The sequence below is a fragment of the Cyprinus carpio genome, chromosome A7 (assembly GCF_018340385.1).
Source record: "Cyprinus carpio isolate SPL01 chromosome A7, ASM1834038v1, whole genome shotgun sequence".
In the NCBI taxonomy this organism is placed as follows: domain Eukaryota; kingdom Metazoa; phylum Chordata; class Actinopteri; order Cypriniformes; family Cyprinidae; genus Cyprinus; species Cyprinus carpio.
The window spans coordinates 12,128,969-12,148,132 of record NC_056578.1 but is presented as its reverse complement, the minus strand read 5'-3'; the positions used below and the strand labels follow the sequence as shown (position 1 = coordinate 12,148,132).

At 38.6% G+C, this 19,164-nt stretch overlaps 2 protein-coding genes across 3 annotated transcripts; both read right to left on the bottom strand.

The window, feature by feature from the left end:
• Positions 1-6,230: 6,230 nt before the first annotated feature.
• Positions 6,231-12,845, bottom strand: LOC109066054 (tumor necrosis factor ligand superfamily member 12-like). The gene is made up of 6 exons (XM_042759704.1): positions 12,075-12,845; positions 10,263-10,343; positions 8,765-8,813; positions 8,651-8,674; positions 8,446-8,573; positions 6,231-7,529 (listed from the first exon to the last, which is right to left on the bottom strand). Exons 1-6 carry the CDS (start codon positions 12,288-12,290, stop codon positions 7,275-7,277), a joined length of 753 nt encoding a protein of 250 aa, XP_042615638.1. The 5' UTR covers positions 12,291-12,845; the 3' UTR covers positions 6,231-7,274.
• Positions 12,846-14,336: 1,491 nt separating this feature from the next.
• Positions 14,337-18,309, bottom strand: LOC109066053 (thialysine N-epsilon-acetyltransferase-like). 2 transcript variants are annotated; one of them, XM_019083037.2, is made up of 6 exons: positions 18,102-18,309; positions 17,180-17,231; positions 16,977-17,060; positions 15,969-16,094; positions 15,834-15,874; positions 14,337-15,685 (listed from the first exon to the last, which is right to left on the bottom strand). In XM_019083037.2, exons 1-6 carry the CDS (start codon positions 18,162-18,164, stop codon positions 15,512-15,514), a joined length of 540 nt encoding a protein of 179 aa, XP_018938582.1. In that variant the 5' UTR covers positions 18,165-18,309; the 3' UTR covers positions 14,337-15,511. The 2 variants fall into 2 exon arrangements, with proteins under 2 accessions (XP_018938582.1, XP_018938583.1); XM_019083038.2 differs by having other exon boundaries at positions 15,969-16,070; positions 18,102-18,307.
• Between the last annotated feature and the right edge of the window lie 855 nt (positions 18,310-19,164).

The window sequence follows — 19,164 nt, the reverse complement described above, 5'->3', positions numbered from 1 at the left end:
AACAGAAAGCTGAAAGCTTTGTAACATCATAAATGTCTTCACTGTCCATTTGATCAATCAGCATTCATTTCTTTGTAAAAATATATCTTACAGTCCCCTAACTTTTGAACAGTACTATTGTAACGTGTTAATATAATTTTTTCTGAATAGGTTTTCCTGTAAAGGACTTTTTATATTTATATCTCATTAGAGTTACCGCTCTGTTAAAAATATTTGTACTAGTGTTGCATGTATTTCAATTACATAATTAAATGGGATATTTAAAATCCAAATTTAACATCCAACAAAAAATATTTCATCAAAATTAATTATTGACATAAAGTGAAGACTTTTGAGTAAACCAAGGCCCAATTAATAGATAACGATAATCTTGTTTTATATTTCATTTGTTTTGATCATTTTTAATATTCATTATTATTGATTTTATCAATTAATCATTACAGCCCTAGACATGAGAGGCAGACAGCCTGGCAAGAGAGACAAAACTAAATGAAAGAGTCAGTCTGAGAGAGTGAAAGACAGAAAGACTTGTCTGACAGAAACACACAGTCTGAAAGAGACATTTTGGAATAGCGAGACAGTCTGGTTAAAAAAAGGAATCTGAGAGAGACCGTCTGGCAAAAAGAAGCAGCCTGAAAGACAGTGAGACAGTCTGTGAGAGAGACAGTCTGAGTGAGAAAGCCAGATAGTTCCAAAATTGTTGATTGTAGAAGCAGAGAGTCAAGTCACTCCGAGATCTGAATCTGAGTAATGAATTATTTTCCTTGGCTCATGCTGCAGGAGTATGCAATACAACGTTCAGAGATATGAAAGTCACCCAGCGGGTCTCTAGCTCAGCATTTCCCCCTTGTAAAGAGCCTCAATGCATTCCAAGCTCTCTCCAGACGCGTTCCCATCTGAAGGCCATGCATTCTTCTTCTCTTATTGCATGTTTACGAAACGGTGCCAGTCTTAATCAGATAATTGAACTCAAGCGTTAGCATTAGCCCGTTCCAGTGCACACATTTCTTTTTTGCACACTCCAGTACATTAATCTCAGCCAAAACCTGTAGCACAACAAACGACTCTAGCGAGATTGTCCTTGGAAAAACTTTGGTTGTGTAATTTTGAGGAACACATGCCAAGAGGGATTGTTCCTTTGAAGAACTTGCAACTGTTCCTTAGTTCCCTGCATGTTTAGGCCTGAGACAAAACAGGTACCCCGAGTGCACAGTCAAGGTGGCTGTCAGTCACCTTGTGTTCAGGATATTGTGCAACAAATTAATTACATTTTGATTTTGAAAAAGATGCAGTTCTTCAAACCAAAGGTAGTAAATGTTATAACCCCATTTATAGAGTAGAATAGTATAGAATAGCGACATATCCGCATGATCATCTTGAACGTGAGTAAAATCGACAAATCTCTTGCAAAACTCTGAATTGTGCAGATTCCTGTTAAAAAAGACTAGATTTTGCCCATGAAATTTCACTGAGCAATGGTAAACGTAACCGTAACTTTATATTGTAGGTCATGTATAATCATTTCATGCGTTCACTAGAACACGTACAGTACTGTAGGATGTTCCCAGCAGGACAGTTGGACGTGTCTTAGAAGTTTATATATGATTTGAGTCATACTGTGAGTTTGCAAAAAAAAAAAGCTACACGTACAGCAAATGAAGCTAAAAAGTTTGAAACACTATACACTCACTATGTGCTTGTGTGTGGTGATGAACTAAAATACTCAGTACTGTTGTCCTCACATACATTTCTTTATAGAAGACAAGGTTTTGTATTATTATTATTACTGTGTATGGTATATATAGTATACTCTGACTGTATGCAAGTTTACCCATTAAAGGATGTTAACAATGGAGCTCAGTGTGGATGTATTTATTTATTTGTCTTCGGCTAGGTAGGGATGTGCTATATATTGGTACTGTATCACTTATTAGTAATGAATAATGTTTATTGGTTGATTTTGGATACTTAATTGTGCATGTTAATTTCCCCTATTTTTACATTTAGGTTACCATTGCTGGCATCTATGCTGGCAACTACAAGTTAATGTTTAAAAACGCTTTAAATTAGTGACAGATCTTTTCTTCCATATTGTTACTTAAATCTGAGGAAAAAGAATAATTGAAAAAAAAAAAGAAAAATAAACTGCATAATGGGACTTGGTTCTATCCATTGGTTGTTAAGTTGGATTTTAAGGTGTGGGTGTATATACATAGATGAATGCTTCACTGTAAGACCAATAAAATATTAATTTACAAAACTGATACTGTAGGAAGAATTTTCATCTCATGTTGAATTTGATTGTAATATTTATCTCAAAATTATCATCTGTCTTTTATACTTTCAGTTATAATGTTGTAATACCTAAACTCACATCTAAAACGACTGTAATCCAAAAGATTTCTTTTGAACGTCTGTTAATCTTTGTTGATCTCTTGATCATGTTGCTTTGGATAGAAGCTAAATGACTGCTTTCAAAACAATGTTAGAAAAGCCAGTTGGTCAAATTAATTCATAATTGTGTACAAGTCTTCAAGTGTGTAATTTACACACACACACACACACACACATATATATATATATAATACTCTGCAATGATAGCATTAATGATGACTTTTAACCAAATTTAAAACTGAGGATCAACTTTATCTTAATATTAGAAAAAAGTCCAAACTTATGGATGATTTCTGTGTGAAAACACAAATATGTGCATATTCCCAGTTAGTGAATGAAACTTAATGAGACAGAGAAAAGAGGAAGGAGAAGTCATCCGGTGAGAAATGGAAAATGTGATACAATAAAGATTAGGTCAGATTCAACTTTCAACTATAATTAGTCTACAGATCATTAACTTCCCTTACTTTATGTTTCCCTACAGTGTTGAACGGACCCCCCATGTCGGTAAAGAAAGAGAGGGAGGCAGAGCTTCTAATGGCACGGAGGGAACAGCGCAGCGGGGAGGTGATCTGCATCGACGACTGAATTCACACACACACACACACACACACACACACACACGCTGACTCAGTCAAAGGACATCTGCATGCAAACGTAAACACACAACTATTCCTCAACACATACATGCACACATGCACCTGCAGTTGACGAATGAACAGACTACCCTCAGTATCACGGCAGCACTTTCATGACACCTCGAGTTACAGCTACTCAGACTTCAGCAGAGCTTAGGCTCGCCTTTGGTTATTTCCTCCTGTACACATACTGTATGTGCGCATACACACACACACAAATATTTCCTTTCCTCTCATAACTATCTGTCCCAAATCAGCTTCAGACCAATCCACACGCTCACGTTCATCCCCTCGCTAGCGCCCCTCGACACAGACATGAAGCTGCATGTATGTGGAATAGCTTCACATTACCCGCAGTGATTTGTTTTCCAATAGCATGCACCTCACAGTCCACGCTTTAGTCAAGTGCATTGAGCTGTGCCGACTCAAGCATTGTGCAATCTTTCAAGCTAGCGTGACTGTTTTGGAGAGGCCATGCGCCATCAACAAGCTACAATCTTAAAGCAATCTTTAATGTTAATGCTTTAACAGGATTGTCATCATTTACGTTCCAAACCTTTATGACTTACTTTCTTCAATAAAACACAAAAGAACTGTCGAGATTTTGTTTTGTTTTGTTTTTTTCGCCCATACAATAAAAAGTCAATGGGGTCCAAAGAACCCTTTGACTTTCGTTGAATGGTCCAAAAACACATTTTCCAGAATATCGTTTGTTCCACAGAAGAAAGAAGGTCAAACAAGTTTGGAATGACATTGATGGCAGAAATTTCATTTTAGAGTGAACTGTCCCTTTAAGAGGATTTTGGTGGTTTGGGAGGATATACACATATTTTTACGTAAAAAAGAGGGGAGAAAAAATAACAGTACCCTAGTCTGTTTTCTTCATCTTTAAAAAAAAAAAGAAAAAATTGAGGTAAAGTTTATAACCTACCACGACAGTAAGGAAGTAATGTATAATGTCCGATTAATACAGTATTGGCTGCAGTATTGTCTTGGGATAAAAAGACAAGTTTGTTATGAAGTTTTATTTAGCCTTATATTGGGACATCAAGCATTAATATGTAAGTTCCCTGCCTTTTTAACTATGGACCCTTAATCTTGTGTTACGGTGAGGTGAAGAGGGTTCAAAAGCATCTTCAAACCTCCAGAATAGTGTTCAAGATTGTTACTGAAGCACGTTTGGCAGTCCTACACTTTCCAAACTCCTCTTTCACTCTTTCTCTGTCATCCCCCATCCCTTCACCCCCACCTTATTTCATTCAAACGAATCGCTTACATCTCAATCCTATCCTTTCTTCACATTTCTACTCGTTTTTACAAAGCTCTTTGATATTGTTTGCGTATTTAAACGAAGTTTTATTGTGTTCTCCTGTTTTTAACCTTGTTATTACAACTAAGATTATTGTTGTTGCTCTTGATGTTGTCCTTGATTGCTAAGCTTCTACCAAATGAAAATAATAAAACATTGATGCATTGTATGTTTGGTCCATGACATTTCTCTATACCGGACCTCTTGTAATAATATTCCACAAAGAGGTCAAAAGGACTTCAGATTGATTGATATCATTGCTATCTAACGGACATCGCTTATATTTGGGCCTTGCAAATGCAAACGAATAACTTGTATGCAGTGGATCACATGAAATTGAAAACATATGAATGCATATATTCAAATCAGCAAATGAAATTCCTTCTGCAGTGTTTCTTTATGATCTTTGGCTACTACTACAGCAAGCCTTGTAATGTAATCGCCTTAAATGGTAATACAACTGTAAAGGGTTAATCAGCAGATGTGAACTCTTGTATATGGCTGCAGTTGAACTATTCCTAGCTACAGTAGGCCTCAACTCAGACAGTTCAGAGTTGAAATGTTAATTTATTTGCCCTTGTCCCCAGTATAGTTCTTCTGTTGCAACTGAAATATTGTTGATTTCAGTGCTTGGTATTATTTGGGAGAGTTGTGTCAAATCAAGCACTTTCTGTCCATTTTTTCATTTCTGTCTTTTAATATTTGTTTGTCGTTAGCCTTTTTTGCATTTAGTTCCCTGCTAAGCGTCACTGTGTCAGTCAGTCAGTGACATTGATGTGATCGACATTCGGCACACCGAACGGAACATGTTAATAATGCATCTTTCTCTCTTTTGTTTTGTTTGTAATAAAATAAAAATTCAGATGAACAATTTCTGCTTTGCTTTTCTTGTTATCAAGTAAAGAAGGTTTGGAGAGATTTATCAATTCATTGGTATGTCTACTGCAGGGCTCCAGACTAACTGAACAAAAAATTCAATGTGCGACATTGTCTACTTCTGAGAACAGTCGGGAATGTTTTGTGTGTCCATTGCAGTTATGTCGGAAATCATCTTGTTGAAATGTCTTCTACACCCTGCCGTGTATGCAGTGCAAGCACCGATGTCCGCTTGGCGAAAAAGTGACTCTTATAAGCTGGTTCTTTTTAACTCGCTTACTGAATTCACAACTGACTCCCTCACCGATCCACGAGTCCAGGAGCCATATATGGTCAAAAACTACACACAAAAAGAGCATTTCGGCACACTGAATGGAACATGTTAATAATCTTCTCGACTTTGGTTTAAATGAAACATGCCAAGCAAATGTTCAGATGTCTTTTAAAGTCTTACTATTTTGTCCCGTTTGTCTTTTGGCTTTAAAACCCTACAGAGATTACATTTCTTGATACCTTCTCAGTACCCATAAATGTAGGAACCTCATATCTTCAACCCGATCAGATCTAAAAAAAAAAAATATACCCATGAAACAAAGAAACACTCTGTGTGTATATTTTCAAATCCAAACGGTCTCTGTCACCTCAAATTCACACGTTTACTCAGAATCTGCCTGTACTTCATCTAGACCCTGTCAGGTTTATCTTGGATGTTTTAAAAGCAGAAACGGTGTCGCTAGCCAAATGTGGATTTTATGCGAGGAGTGAACCCAAACAGATGAAGAAAAAAGACTGAGTAGACGGGGGGAAGGAATGGGGCTAGAGATCAGGGGGGAATAAGCACATGTTTTTCCTCAAAGGCTTTCAACTATTTGCTGCAGATTCAGATACAGGAAGTGAGAGTCCAGAAGCAAGTGGAAATGAGAAGGTTTGCAGGGGTCCACATGAGGGTTCAGGAAATACAAAGAGGAAGCCGCCTTCATTATTAGGAAACCCATTTGGGGCAAAGTGCATGGTTGTAATTTCCATTTCAGATTTAATTGACAGTATTGACAAGATTTATGACAGGCTTCAGAAGCGCTAGGTCAGGTAGACATTGACAGATTGGAGTCACCAGTGGTTTCATACATTTCTAATTAGTGAGATTAAATGAAATTACGATGGTGTAAAAAATCTGTAACTTTACCTTTCAAAAACATATAACATGAAATTGCACGTTAGATAAAAATTAAAGGCATACTGTGACTTTTTAAGAAGAAGGTGTGCCATCCATGCCATCAAACTTCATGTCATACATACACAGTCCACTTTCAGCAATACAGCACAGTACACAAGATACATCATCTGCTTTAATAAGTCACTGCCTTTTCATCGATAAATATTCATATATGTTTTATATGTCACAGTGACAATGTGTTTGGAAACTGAAATGCCTGGCAACAACAAAAGTAAAGTTTCTTGTATTATTTGATGCATATTTAGTCACTGAGTTTTCATAACGACTAACCAAAACCTTCATTTTTCTGCACTAAAACCCATCCAGTGGTAAGGCAGTTCAGGAACTAGGGCAACTTTGTTTTGGTCCAGCCAAGTAACCAGTGGTGAAACCTCTCTTGCTTGCAGTGGCCTGCAACGCTGCTGAAAATTCATCGTCCTTCTGGTCAAACTGGTTATGCCAGTATATAAGCCAACCACGCTGCTGGAGCAATGTCTCTGGAATGCTGTAATTAAATGCTATATTTATAAAGTAGAAATTGTGCTGGTTTGCGTTTAATAAAGGCATTTGCAGCCAAACCGACAGAGTACCAAATGATTCTCCATAAATTGGTCCAACAAGGCAAGTTGTGCAGACATTAACATCCAGAGAGATCTTCACGGAAGGGCACTTGCATTCATAAAGGGGTCATCCGTGACCATTACAGTCAAAATTTCCTCTTTTAAGGCAACGCCAGGTTCAAAGAGACAGGTTTAGGTTAGGTACTTTTAGGCCAGTGATCTGTGGAAAACTATAAATCTATTTTGTTCATACAGCTGAGGTGTCTGGAAAACTGTCCGTGCCTCTAGTTAACTTTGAAGAGGCCAAAGTAGTGTTTGCCTGACATCTGCAGACTGAAGGAAGCTCCGGTGACCGCCTTCAGCTCGGCACCCTTGTTAAGGCGTAGGAGACCAGAGACCTGGCAAGGCTTTAGGAAGTGAAACTTGTGGGAGCCAGACGCTGGTGTGGTTCCGTACCCCTCGATGCACTGGAGCAAAGGGCCTTTAGGAACAGACACCTCCAGCTTCACGTACTGACTCTGGTTCTCGTTGAAGTGTACCTGGTGGTGGAAATGCAGAAATTCAGAAACAGAAAAAGTGAAACAGGAATGTTATGATGAGAGACCAATTCAGAGCAGGAGACATAGCAAAAGGCTTTCAACGGGGAGCAAAATAAATAAGTTATGACTAAACCAGAAGCCTTTTGATTTGATTTAACAGAAACCACAGAAAAGGGCTTTTCACACTTGAAATAGTTAACCCTGGGTAAATGGAAGCATATCTTGTTTCACGTTTCACGCTGCTCATACTTTACCTGGAGTTAACAATTAATCCTGGGTATTCATATGCTGTACATTCCTAAACCCTTGGTTAATGTTCTTATTTGCTTATTTGCAGTGTCCGTGACATTGCTTGGATGAATACAGCACATTGACCTATTTACATGAAGGCTCTAGCATTGCTCATCCTCATATATTGCCGACTATACTATCGAGTTTTTCCTGAATGGATATTTTGGACTATAAAGATAAGAATACAACAGTCTCTTCGTTACTCCAAGTCACAAGTTTTCTATCACCATTTTACATTTTCCTCTTCAAACAGTTGTTTATCCAGAGCAGGGTTTCACAAATCCAGGTCTATCTATCTGCATTCTCTATAAACATTCAAATATGAAGGCTTTTGAAAACATTTCTTTTTGTTTTTTTTTTGTTTATTCATGTAAGTGGAGTGGAACTCTGTATAAACCCAATTGGGTTTCGTTCCCCTCCTTGTACTGTATCCATGTGATGTCCGTGCAGAACAAATAAATATCAAAAATATCAAATTTATTTTCTAGTAAAAATAGTTAAATGTTATAAAATAGCAATTCTGGTCTCAATTATTAAGTATTATGTTTGTTATGATCAAAAAGGGCACGACAACTTTGATATACATATGTATATGGCAATGCACCTGCAAACTGGTTTAACTCACTTGGCAGTACAGGAAGTAGACGCCGCTGCGCTCCACTCTGAAGGTGCCAGTCTCTGAATCATAATGCACCGCCTTGCTCATATTCAGCTGCTCCTCAGTCCATCCTTTAATGACTCCCTCACTGCCCACTAGGACACACACATTATTAGAGAATATTCCATATGACCAGTACTGTATATTCCATATACACTCCCAAATAACTCACCCTTTTGGAAGGAATTGTTGGTTACTGTTAAAAATGAGATATATATATTAGTCTGGGGATGAAACAGCAGTTGGATTTTTCATTGTTAAATAAAGTGCAATACTGTCCACTTACTCTCAAAATGAGAGGCCACTTTTCGTCCATTTCCTTTCCTCCCTCCCGCGCAAGATAAAGACAAAAGAAAGGCATGTTTTGGAAAAAGAGACAAAACTCACTGGGACGCAGATAAGAGTCATCCATGTGGAGCTCCTGCAACTTCCAGCATTAAACAGCTGTGCAGAAGCAAACATCATGGATTAATCTAGAATAGTTTATACACCAGCTGAAGTCCTGATTGTCAAAGCAGATGGTGAAATATTTCCTTTCAGCTCTGTTCTACACTTCTCCTAGCCTTTGTTTTCAGTAACAGGCACTATGCACAGTATTTTCTGCTTTCACCACACCAGCTGGTTCCAGTCAACAAAAAGGAAAAACTTTGAAAAAAAACCCTAAAAATTAGACACTGCAAGAAAAATGAATCGTTGGCTCTTTCTTAACCTTTCTCACGCAGAAAATAATCTTAGTATGAAATGAGACAGATTAACAGCTATGGCTACTGTTCAACTAAATGCAATAATTCAAACAAACCACCTTGAGAAATGTATTATTTTTCTTTGCCCCTCACCACTCACCTCAGCGGAGCTGCCTGAACTCCCGCTAGTCTGTCAAAATGTGCATTGACTGATCACCTAAATCTAAGACTTCAAAAGGAACTTCACAGAAGTGGTTAAAATGACTGTTATTCCTGACTGACTGTTTCAACTTGAAGCCGTGACTGTCCCTAAGCGGCATTATTCTGGGCTAGGAAAACAATATATTTTGGGGAATGATTGTGGATAAGCATCTTGGCCCTGAAATCAGACAGCCGTCAGGTGTCAGCTGAAGACTTGCGGCTTCTTATTAGACTTCTGAAGGTCCATCTGTTTCTACACTAATGTTTATTTTGTTGATCTTTTTGGTCATAGTTCAAAAACTCAAGGCAGAACTAAAGTAAGTCTATTGCTAATTAAAGCTATTTCAGGCTTCAGTAGAAGGGGTCACTTGTTTTAGAAGGCTGCTAAAACCGCTATGCCCTTGCAGTCCTCGTGCCAGTTGGTTTTTGCCGGGTGCGTGTCCATTCAACTCAAACCTGTAATTTCTTCTGTCATTCAGCCTGCTGCCTACTGTTTCCTGTTGCAGCTTTTGGAAACATATGCCGAATGGTTTACCCAAGGTGCCTTGGTGTCCAAAATGGTTTGGCTACTGTAAATATTGTGTGCAATGACCAAAGAACATCTTTCTGCAGCTGCAAAGGCTGCAGGTGATCCAAGGCTTTCTGACAGCTGCTGTCATGTGTCAGTTTTATGGATATGTGTTAAATAGTGTTTTATACATCCCCTGCATTTTTGTAATCTCTAAGGCTTTATTCGATTTCCTTGAAAGAGTAATCTGTGATTGTTATAATGGATAGTCTGCGTCTGAATCTGTCACAGCCGCAGATCATTTGTTCAGCGTTTACTAGTCAGGTGCTTTGAATGGATTTCAATAACTGGCTTTATGCCTGACATTATGACATATGATGTCCTTCAGTACCATCTCTGCGGAACCTCTGACTCTCCAGCAGTTCACGTTTTTCCAGGATGAGCTGGAAGATGGCCTTGCGCTGCATATTCACCTGCAAGAGTGAGAAATAATGACTGAGAGAAGAAAGAATAACATTTTTCATCGTGCTTAAAAGCTTTTGCAGACAGATATGGGAGACAGACTCGACCAGAGTGACTGGGCCAGGAATGGAACCTAAATATGTGTGTCAAGTATGAGCAGGCCAGTGGGGAGAAACACTGCTGGCTTCTTTTAACTGGCGTTTTGTGGGTAACCCATGCAGTAGTCATAGCTTTTGAAATAATCAAACCCAAGCTGGAGGCGTTCCTGAGCGAGACACACACAAACAGTCACCAGAAGACTGGCAAACACTGAAAGTCAGTTTTTAATATAGGTCAACCACTTCCCCTAAATGAAATCCGGTAACAACACCTTGTAGGGTTTTTTTTATTTTCCTTAATGCAATACATTCTGCAAATGCTTCTCTGTTAAAGGGAAACTTTAAGTGGAAAAGAAAAAGCTGACAAACAATGTGACAAGCATGTGAACGCTTTGTCAGCAGTTTAACAAATGTCTGGCAACAGAAACCGCGGTCGTGCCTATAAGTGAAGTGAGTACCTGTCCATCTGGACTTTCACTCTACTCCAAGCAAAGTGCATTTGGACCTACACTGGCCATATACAGTTACAGAGTGCGCAAAAACTGTACTGTGCCTTAAAAAATTTTTTTTAAAAAAATATTAGCATAGAATCAACTACACGAAAACACATCACTGCCAGGAGTTACTGCCCAAACTTCAAAGGCCTGTTTAAATTATTAAAACTAGAGGAATTTATTACTTTTTATCATGTAATCTATGTGTACAGCATGTTATATGCACGTGACAGAAGGGAACACGGCCGCATCACAGCATGCTGCCCATATCAAAGCACATCTGAAAAGCATGATTAATGAATGAATGACACCCGTCTGTATTTGCAGTACACAAGCCGCGGTTCAGCTGCGCGCGACAAACGCTGCCAGTGTGAAAGCACAATGGGCGCGTGCTGCTCCCGCTCTGCATACGCGCCGCTTCTGCTCTGCTTACGCGTCCAGTGTGAAACCGGCGTCAGATTCAAAACACATTAGTACTCTGTTCCGTCCACATTGGCGGAAGAACGGACGTTCGAGCGCAATTAACAGTAATTAAAACAATAGTTATAATTACAACAACATACTCATGACAAAGTTACCCATCTGTATCTGAGGGCACATTAAGATGCGAAATTGTAGCTTACGAGTTGCAAATCATTTAACCATGTTACACAAATGCTTTCACGAGACCCGATTCTTTAAAAGGCAATGTCAATTGGCTTCAAAACGCCCTCGTGCCAAGTAGTCTAAGATTTCCAGTAAACTGCCCTAAACAAGGAGCAAAATTGGCAACAGAAGCATCACACTTGGCAGCGACTTTAGAAACTAAATAGGCCATAACTCACAGCACTCCGCGCGCAAAGTCTGGAAGGGTAATAAAAACGCGTCCCGCAGACCCCCAGCGGTGCAGCAGCTGTATGTTTGTATAATCAAGTGCCTCGAAATTATATGATTACATTCTTCAAGATATACCTCCCCGAAAAAGGCTTGCAAAGGGCTTTTATGCACAGGACCACAATAACATCGTGATTAAAAGAAAGAAAGCAGCGATACTGCAAAAGCACTGCATGATTAGTGAGAACTGCTTTGATAAATGTGCTTGGGAATGCATGCATGCGTCTGACGTGCGCTCGAAAGACAAAAACCAGAGCAAACGGGCCACCGCGTTTACCTGCTCTAAGCGCTCCTGCAGAGTTTGGAAAGACCTCGACAGGTCCCGCGTTTGTCGCATTGTCCACACTGTAAATATGGCACTGCACACGGCCAGGGACAGCGCGAGCACGGCCATGAGCGACCAGACAAAACGCAGTGTGCGGATCCGTCTCCTCTGAAGAATTAGCTGCATTGTTGCGCACACGGGTGGTTTACCGTTCTGAAGCTTCCACATCAATCATTCTGTCCATATTCCACGAGAACATCTCTGAGTCTCTCTGGTAGGTCCCATGCGCGAGAGCTTCTCCAGAGCGCAAATGCAGCTGTTGCAGCGCGGTCAACGCAAACCTGGTTGCAATCGTTGCGAGATTGACCCAGCAAATCAGTCGCCGCTGGCAATGCTTTGGTATATGCAGAACTGTCTGCGTTTATTGCATAAACTGGCCCAAATGGAACAGCAATATTCCTCTCATTCCTGTGCAGAGAGTTGACAGTAGCACAGCAACACTGTGGGATTTGGATTTTATTCGCATCTTCCACAGACCTGATTCTTTGGCATGACTTCCTCGTGTTCTCTTTGACAAACAGATCTAGGTCTAGTCCATACGAGGTGTCATTTCAAAGCACTTCTGCGTCCATGTGCTCAAGTATGCACTGCAGGGAAGTGAGTCCTGCACAGTGCACAGCAGTGGAAAACAGATTTCCTTCCCCCCTCGTGCGGTGCCAAGTATTCTTATTCTGCAGCGAAATACTATTTAGCTCTGTCCTGCCTCAAATCAACAAGTGCGTTTGTCTGCTTGTCTTTTTTCTAGAGGGTTGGCGGAGCTGGCTGAGCTCTTTAAACTTTTACAAAGCGTGACCATGGATTAATGGACTAAAGAGTGCTGATTAAATTGTCACCACAATGCATGCTATAATAATATATAATATTATATAGAAATTAAAAAAATATATAAATAAACTTTAGAAAGTGAAAAGCGACGACATACAGCCAAGTATGGTGACCCATACTCAGAATTCGTGCTCTGCATTTAACCCATCCAAAGTGCACACACACAGCAGTGAACACACACACACACACACACCGTGAACACACACCCGGAGCAGTGGGCAGCCATTTATGCTGCGGCGCCCAGGGAGCAGTTGGGGGTTCGGTGCCTTGCTCAAGGACACCTCATTCGTGGTATTGTCGGCCCGAGACTCGAACCCACAACCTTAGGGTTAGGAGTTAAACTCTCTAACCCAGTGCTTCCCAAACCTGTCCTGGAGGACCCCCTGCCCTGCACATTTTGTATGTCACCCTAATCAGACACACCCAATTTAGTTCTTGCAGTCTCTACTTACGAGCTGATGAGTGGAATCAGGTGGGTTAGATAAGGGAGACATACAAAAGGTGCAGGGCAGGGGTCCTCCAGAACAGGTTTGGGAAGCACTGCTCTAACCATTAGGCCACGACTTCCCCCAGGTGTGTTATTTCTCTAGCAGGGAATATTAAAATATATACCTGTATTATCTTCAAATGACATGTACATTGTTTGCTTTTGTCTTTTAATCCTAAATGTCATATGTTGTAGACATTTAAAAACAAAAAGTCTGTTATCATTTTTTTGTGTGTGTGTGTCTCTTCTATGATACCTAAAATGACAAACAGCACAATCAAATCATTGCTTAATTGTTTCCTAACATAAATGTCAATATTGTGAAAATGTGTCTTGTTCTGCTCACCCTTTTCCCTTCCAAAAGTCCCAAACAACAGGATGGTTTCCTGGCAGTGAGTTTGATTATAATGAGTCAGAAAATGAGCCTGGGTCTGATTCACAGTGTTTTTTTTTTACTTATTTAATTTGCTACGAAACGTTGGCCTGTCAATCTGTTGAGCATTTAAAGTATTAAATATGCACAACCTATGCTGGTCACAATTGTTGTCTCGGTTGTTTTGATCATTGAAACCCTACTTGAATTCCTCAGTGTAGTGCGCTGGGAAAAAAAGTCCTAAATATGGTTTATCTTTAATCGCTTCTCCGGGTGACCACTTGATGTCGCTGTTGACTAAGGTGTGCTTCACACTGAAACACGTTGGCGTTCAGCAGCTTAGAAAAGTAGTGATCTGCAGGCCAAATGTGAATCCTGCTTCCAGCTACGATTTATCTTATGGTCATTGATTCAGAAGTGGCATTTACTATGTTTATTTTATGATTACTTGTGCATAGTTTTGTTCAACATTAATCTAGATTACACTGTTATAAAAGCTTTTTGTCAAATAAAAACACATGTAGCAAAACCATGGACAAATGTGCTTTAATCAGTGGCCAATAGAACAGACGTCACAGTACATTGGATACAGCAGCTTGTAACAATGAAACTTTTTTGCCATCATCTTCACAATGAGGCTACACTGAGCTTCTCTGAAGTGCTACAAAAAAACTAAAAAAAATACAAATTACTAACTAAATAACTAAATTTAGAGATTGAGGTACTTATGGGTTGTATGTTGTTCACATTTATTAAGTATTCAGTAACAGCACAATATTTTTGTTTTGCCAAAGACCTTTTGACAATATAAAATATCTGGTTACTAAAAATTGTACACAAATAACCCACAATGCAAAATGCACACAAAAATCATTTACAAGGCAAAGTAAACAATTTAGAAAAGCAAAATCCAATCATGGTTTCACTAACCAATAGCATAGAGGATTTAGCTTAGAAACATCTGTAGTGCATTTTTCTACTTTTAGTGAGCTTATTCTCTCTTATGACTGGTAACAGTTTCCAAAAGTTAGTCTAGAAAAGAATGTGGCTTGCATCTGTGCATGTACAGTGTATACAGACACATCTTCATCTTCCAGAATCTAGGAGGTCTCTTGTGTACCAATCAGTTCTTTATATATTACAGCATAGTTTAAAAACATTACTTGTGCATAATTTCAGATAAAACAGATTTGTGAGCGAGAGCGACTAGATGTTCAAACAGATATTCAAATGTAAAAATAAAATGGCTCTTTAAACAGAACAGTTCTAAATTCTAGATACGAATGATGGTATCAGCACCAACTGTAACAATTTCACTTCCACTCTTTCCACTAGTAGAAAAATGATTATGTCATAATATGCCCAATATACAGTATATGCAATTCACAATGACACAACAGTCCACTTCTGAATCTGTGGTTAGGCCAGACTTCACAATTTAATTATGTAGAATGATCAAATGCACTTTTTGAGGCAACATAATTAAGCGGCATTTTCTGTCTGCTGTTCTCAGCAATACTGCTCGTCTATATCGCCTCATAAAGTTGGGTTTCTTTCAGAAAATGTATATAGGATATGAGCATGTTTACTTATTCCATTTTTTCCCATTTAACTGTCAGTTTACTGTCTTCCTGTGCTTATCAAACTACTTGTTACTTGTGGCTCTGGTTGGGGGTTGACAGGGGAATCTATGTGCTTCAAAATTTAAAGGCCCCCCAGGGCCAAGTGTTCAAGGGCATCGCCCTCACAGCGCATGCAGTGATAGCCGAGGTCGGAGGTCACATCCCAGCAGCCCTGCTTTAGGTAGAAGTCAAGAGATGATTTGTTCCAGTCCAGCACAGTGAAATTCAGCTGGGTGCAACCGGCAGCCAGACCAAGCTGAGGGTGATCGCAATCACAAACATGTAAAATTGTACACAATCAACAATGATCTAAATCACAATTTGTAAACAACAGATTCCTTGCTAATGTATTATGATTGTGTGCCATATGCTGCCATTATCTAGTGTAAATAAACACCCCTCACCTGGGAAACTTTGGACATCAGAGCCTTGCCAATGCCTTTCCCTGGAAATACTCACAGAAAACCATTTATCAGTCAAAGGGCTTACAATTTATTTTCATTTCAAATAAACAAAAGCACACAGTGTGGTTTCCTTACCTCTGAACTCTGGCATCACATACAGATCCTCCATGTACACTGCCCGACCTTTCCATGAACTGTATGTGTAGAAGTACAGAGAGTAACCAACCTTGCTATGACCTGTAAAGAGATACATACATGAATCTAAAAAAAAAAAAAAACACTTATGTTAACACCAAGGTAAACATAAAACTCAAACACACTCTGGGAAAACAATATAAAGTTGTAAAGCATGTAGTTACCACAATATTAGCACATATGGCCAGGCATTTAAAGGAATAGTTCGTCAAAAAATGACATTTTACTCTCAGCCCATCCAAGATGTAGATGAGTTTGTTTCTTCATTGGAACAGATTTGAATAAATTTAGCAATACATAATTTGCTCACCAAAGCAGTGAATGGGTGCCATCAGAAAGAGAGTTCAAACAGCTGATAAAAACATCACAATAATCCACATGACTCCAGTCCATCAGTTAATGTCCTCTATTCCTAATATTGCTTTCTCCAGTGAAAAAGCCATCTTGTCTGAATCAGGAGAGAAATATGCACAGAACAAGCACTGTTTAAAAGCAAAAACAGTTCTAAATAAATATGGGGATGGACTTTTTCACTGGAAGAAGCATTATGGACATCCACTGCAGAGGATCCATTGTTGGGTATGTAAAGTAATGCTAAATTTCTCCATATCTGTTTTGATGAAGAAACACAGTCATCTACATGTTGGATTGGCTGAGGGTGAGTAGATTTTCAGCAATTTTTCATTTTTGGGTAAACTATTTACAACAATATGTACACTGTGGCATTGTTTCTTAAAATGGTGTAGAAATTAATATATACAAAGCAAGAGAGGATAAATGGCAAAACAAGCTTATGTAACAACCTTGCACTCAGGCTAGACATGACACACATGCCCAGATTAGATAATAAATATGTATCCTAGTGAAGGGCACCACAGAAGATTGTTTTTAATAGGATTGTTGATCCAAGATGAATACTGAATCAAGATGCCTATTTCTTTTTCTCACCCTCTTTGGACTTAAGGTGCTCTGGCACTTCAGCAATGATTCCATGGAAAAAAGGGTTTTTAGAGAATCCGTCCTGCTCCAGATCTACAGTAGAGAAGTATGAATGGTAGCAGCTTCAAATTCTTACTAAAGCAATCCACAGAATTATTTATTCCAAGCAAATGAGTGTATTTGTACTGGAAAGGTGTGACAATCAGGCCTACCTCTTTGTGCAATCTTGACCTGGTCAGAAACTTTCTCATACTCTGCCAGTTCCTAGTGTGATGGATTTGACAACAGAAATAGTTTAACCCTATATTGCTCAATTTTGCCTTAGTTACAAGCCATTTTTTTCCCTTTGCAAGCACATGATGCATACATGATGACAAAAATATGGATTAAAAACGAAAGAATGACTAATAAGCCAATACAATGTTTTTTCTTATCTTATTTTCATCAAGGCGGTCATTTAATCTTGAACTCATACTGCATTTTTGCTTGAGATAACATTTCCTAGAAAAGCATTTTTCCACCCATTAAGCATTTAAAGTCACATACAATATTGAAGAAATTGCTTAAATGTGTTTGTTGCATAGCAGAAAGCATGAATGCAATTCAAGCAGGCACTATATCAAATACTGGTTTTTATTTAGATTTAATTTACCATCATTTAAAGTATATTCTGAATTCTGTTAGATTGTATCAAAGCTGTTTCTTTTCACTAATCTGACATCAGCAAGGTGTTTAATTTTAATATCTTTCTTTTTTTTTTCACGCACCATAACAAACAAGGTTTTAGTAATTATGTCCATTTAATTCATGACGTGACAATGGTCTGCGTAATGCAGAGCTCGCGCTACAATAGTCGCTGCTGACGTTTCCGAGCATTCCAAATCCCGTCCACTAGGCTCTATGACAGGAAAGAGTCAGATTACAGTGTGCCAAAGGAACATGGCTTACTGTAGGCATCAACAACATCGATGCAATTAGGTACGTTACACGTTAAAACAACAGCGGTATTTGGAATATAAAGAAAGACTGCACATGTTGTCTGTGACGCAGCAGATCTGTGTTCCAATTTTTCATAAGATTCTACAATCGTCATAAATGGATGCACGCATATGACACGAGGGCACATCGACTCACCAGTATCATGCGCGAGATGTCCTTACAGTCCTCGAGCGTGGCGGCCCGGATTGTGAATTCCATCCTGCGTTCAGTAATAACAAACTGAGCAAAATACAATAAAGTAAAATAAATTAAATAATCAAGACTGTTTGTCGACGTGGATTATGAAATGGACATACGGATCATGTGTTTATATGGCTCAGTCTTATAGAAACTGCTAAAACAGCGCCATCTGCAGGTTCTGATGTGATAACACAATCATCACTATTGGCCATTTATACAATTATTGTAAAGAAATCTTTGTAAAATAACCTTTGGTTTTAAAACAGTGTTGAATGTTAGACGCTTAGACGTATCTTGATATATGTACGTTATCGTTTTAATGATTATTTCACAGAAACATACAGTAGGCTATAATCAAAGTTTGACTCATCAGAGTTGTTTTAACAGTTAGCCTACTTTCATTATTACTAGTAACATTACGTTCAATGTGGTGTTTAATATTAATTTGTGCCAGTGGCATTCCCCACTTGGTAGAAAACTCTAAGAAGTCTATCTAAAAATTTCTGCTGAGGGGGAAACTTTAACCCCCCATCATCCCCCCAACCGTGCACACCACTGTGCTGATGTGATTTCTCCCTCACATATTATGTGGATTCTTTCCTGAATCATTTGAAAATTATGTATTTTCTTGAATGTTATTTTTATTAAAAGACTAATGTTGACTATTATTCATATTAAAGCTGAATAACCTTGAACAAACATACCATGTTTTCATCTAGTACAAGCCTTCCAAGCCAACATTTATTAACACAACAGACTGATGTTGATGATTTTGAAGTTTACATTAACTTTAAGGGATGGTTCACCCAGAAATGAAAATTCTGTCATTGTTTACTCAACTTCAAGTTGTTCCAATCCTGTACGAGTTTCTTTCTTCTGTTGAGCACAGCACAAAAGATGTTTTGAAGAATGCTGGTAAACATTAAACCAAACAGTTGATGGTAACCATTATTTTAGTATGGAAATATATATATATATATATATATATATATATATATATATATATATATATATATAT

Excerpts from the sequence above, each read along its gene's own strand:
- LOC109066054 (XM_042759704.1), bottom strand. The coding sequence starts at position 12,290 with ATGTGGAAGCTTCAGAACGGTAAACCACCCGTGTGCGCAACAATGCAG. Across the intron at positions 10,344-12,074 it reads TGCAGGAGCGCTTAGAGCAG|GTGAATATGCAGCGCAAGGC; the intron begins GTAAACGCGGTG and ends TCACTCTTGCAG. Across the intron at positions 8,574-8,650 it reads CAACAATTCCTTCCAAAAGG|TGGGCAGTGAGGGAGTCATT; the intron begins GTGAGTTATTTG and ends TGTGTGTCCTAG.
- LOC109066053 (XM_019083037.2), bottom strand. The coding sequence starts at position 18,164 with ATGGAATTCACAATCCGGGCCGCCACGCTCGAGGACTGTAAGGACATC. Across the intron at positions 17,061-17,179 it reads GGTCAAGATTGCACAAAGAG|ATCTGGAGCAGGACGGATTC; the intron begins GTAGGCCTGATT and ends TCTCTACTGTAG. Across the intron at positions 16,095-16,976 it reads GCACCTTAAGTCCAAAGAGG|ATTCATGTATGTATCTCTTT; the intron begins GTGAGAAAAAGA and ends TTTTTTTTTTAG.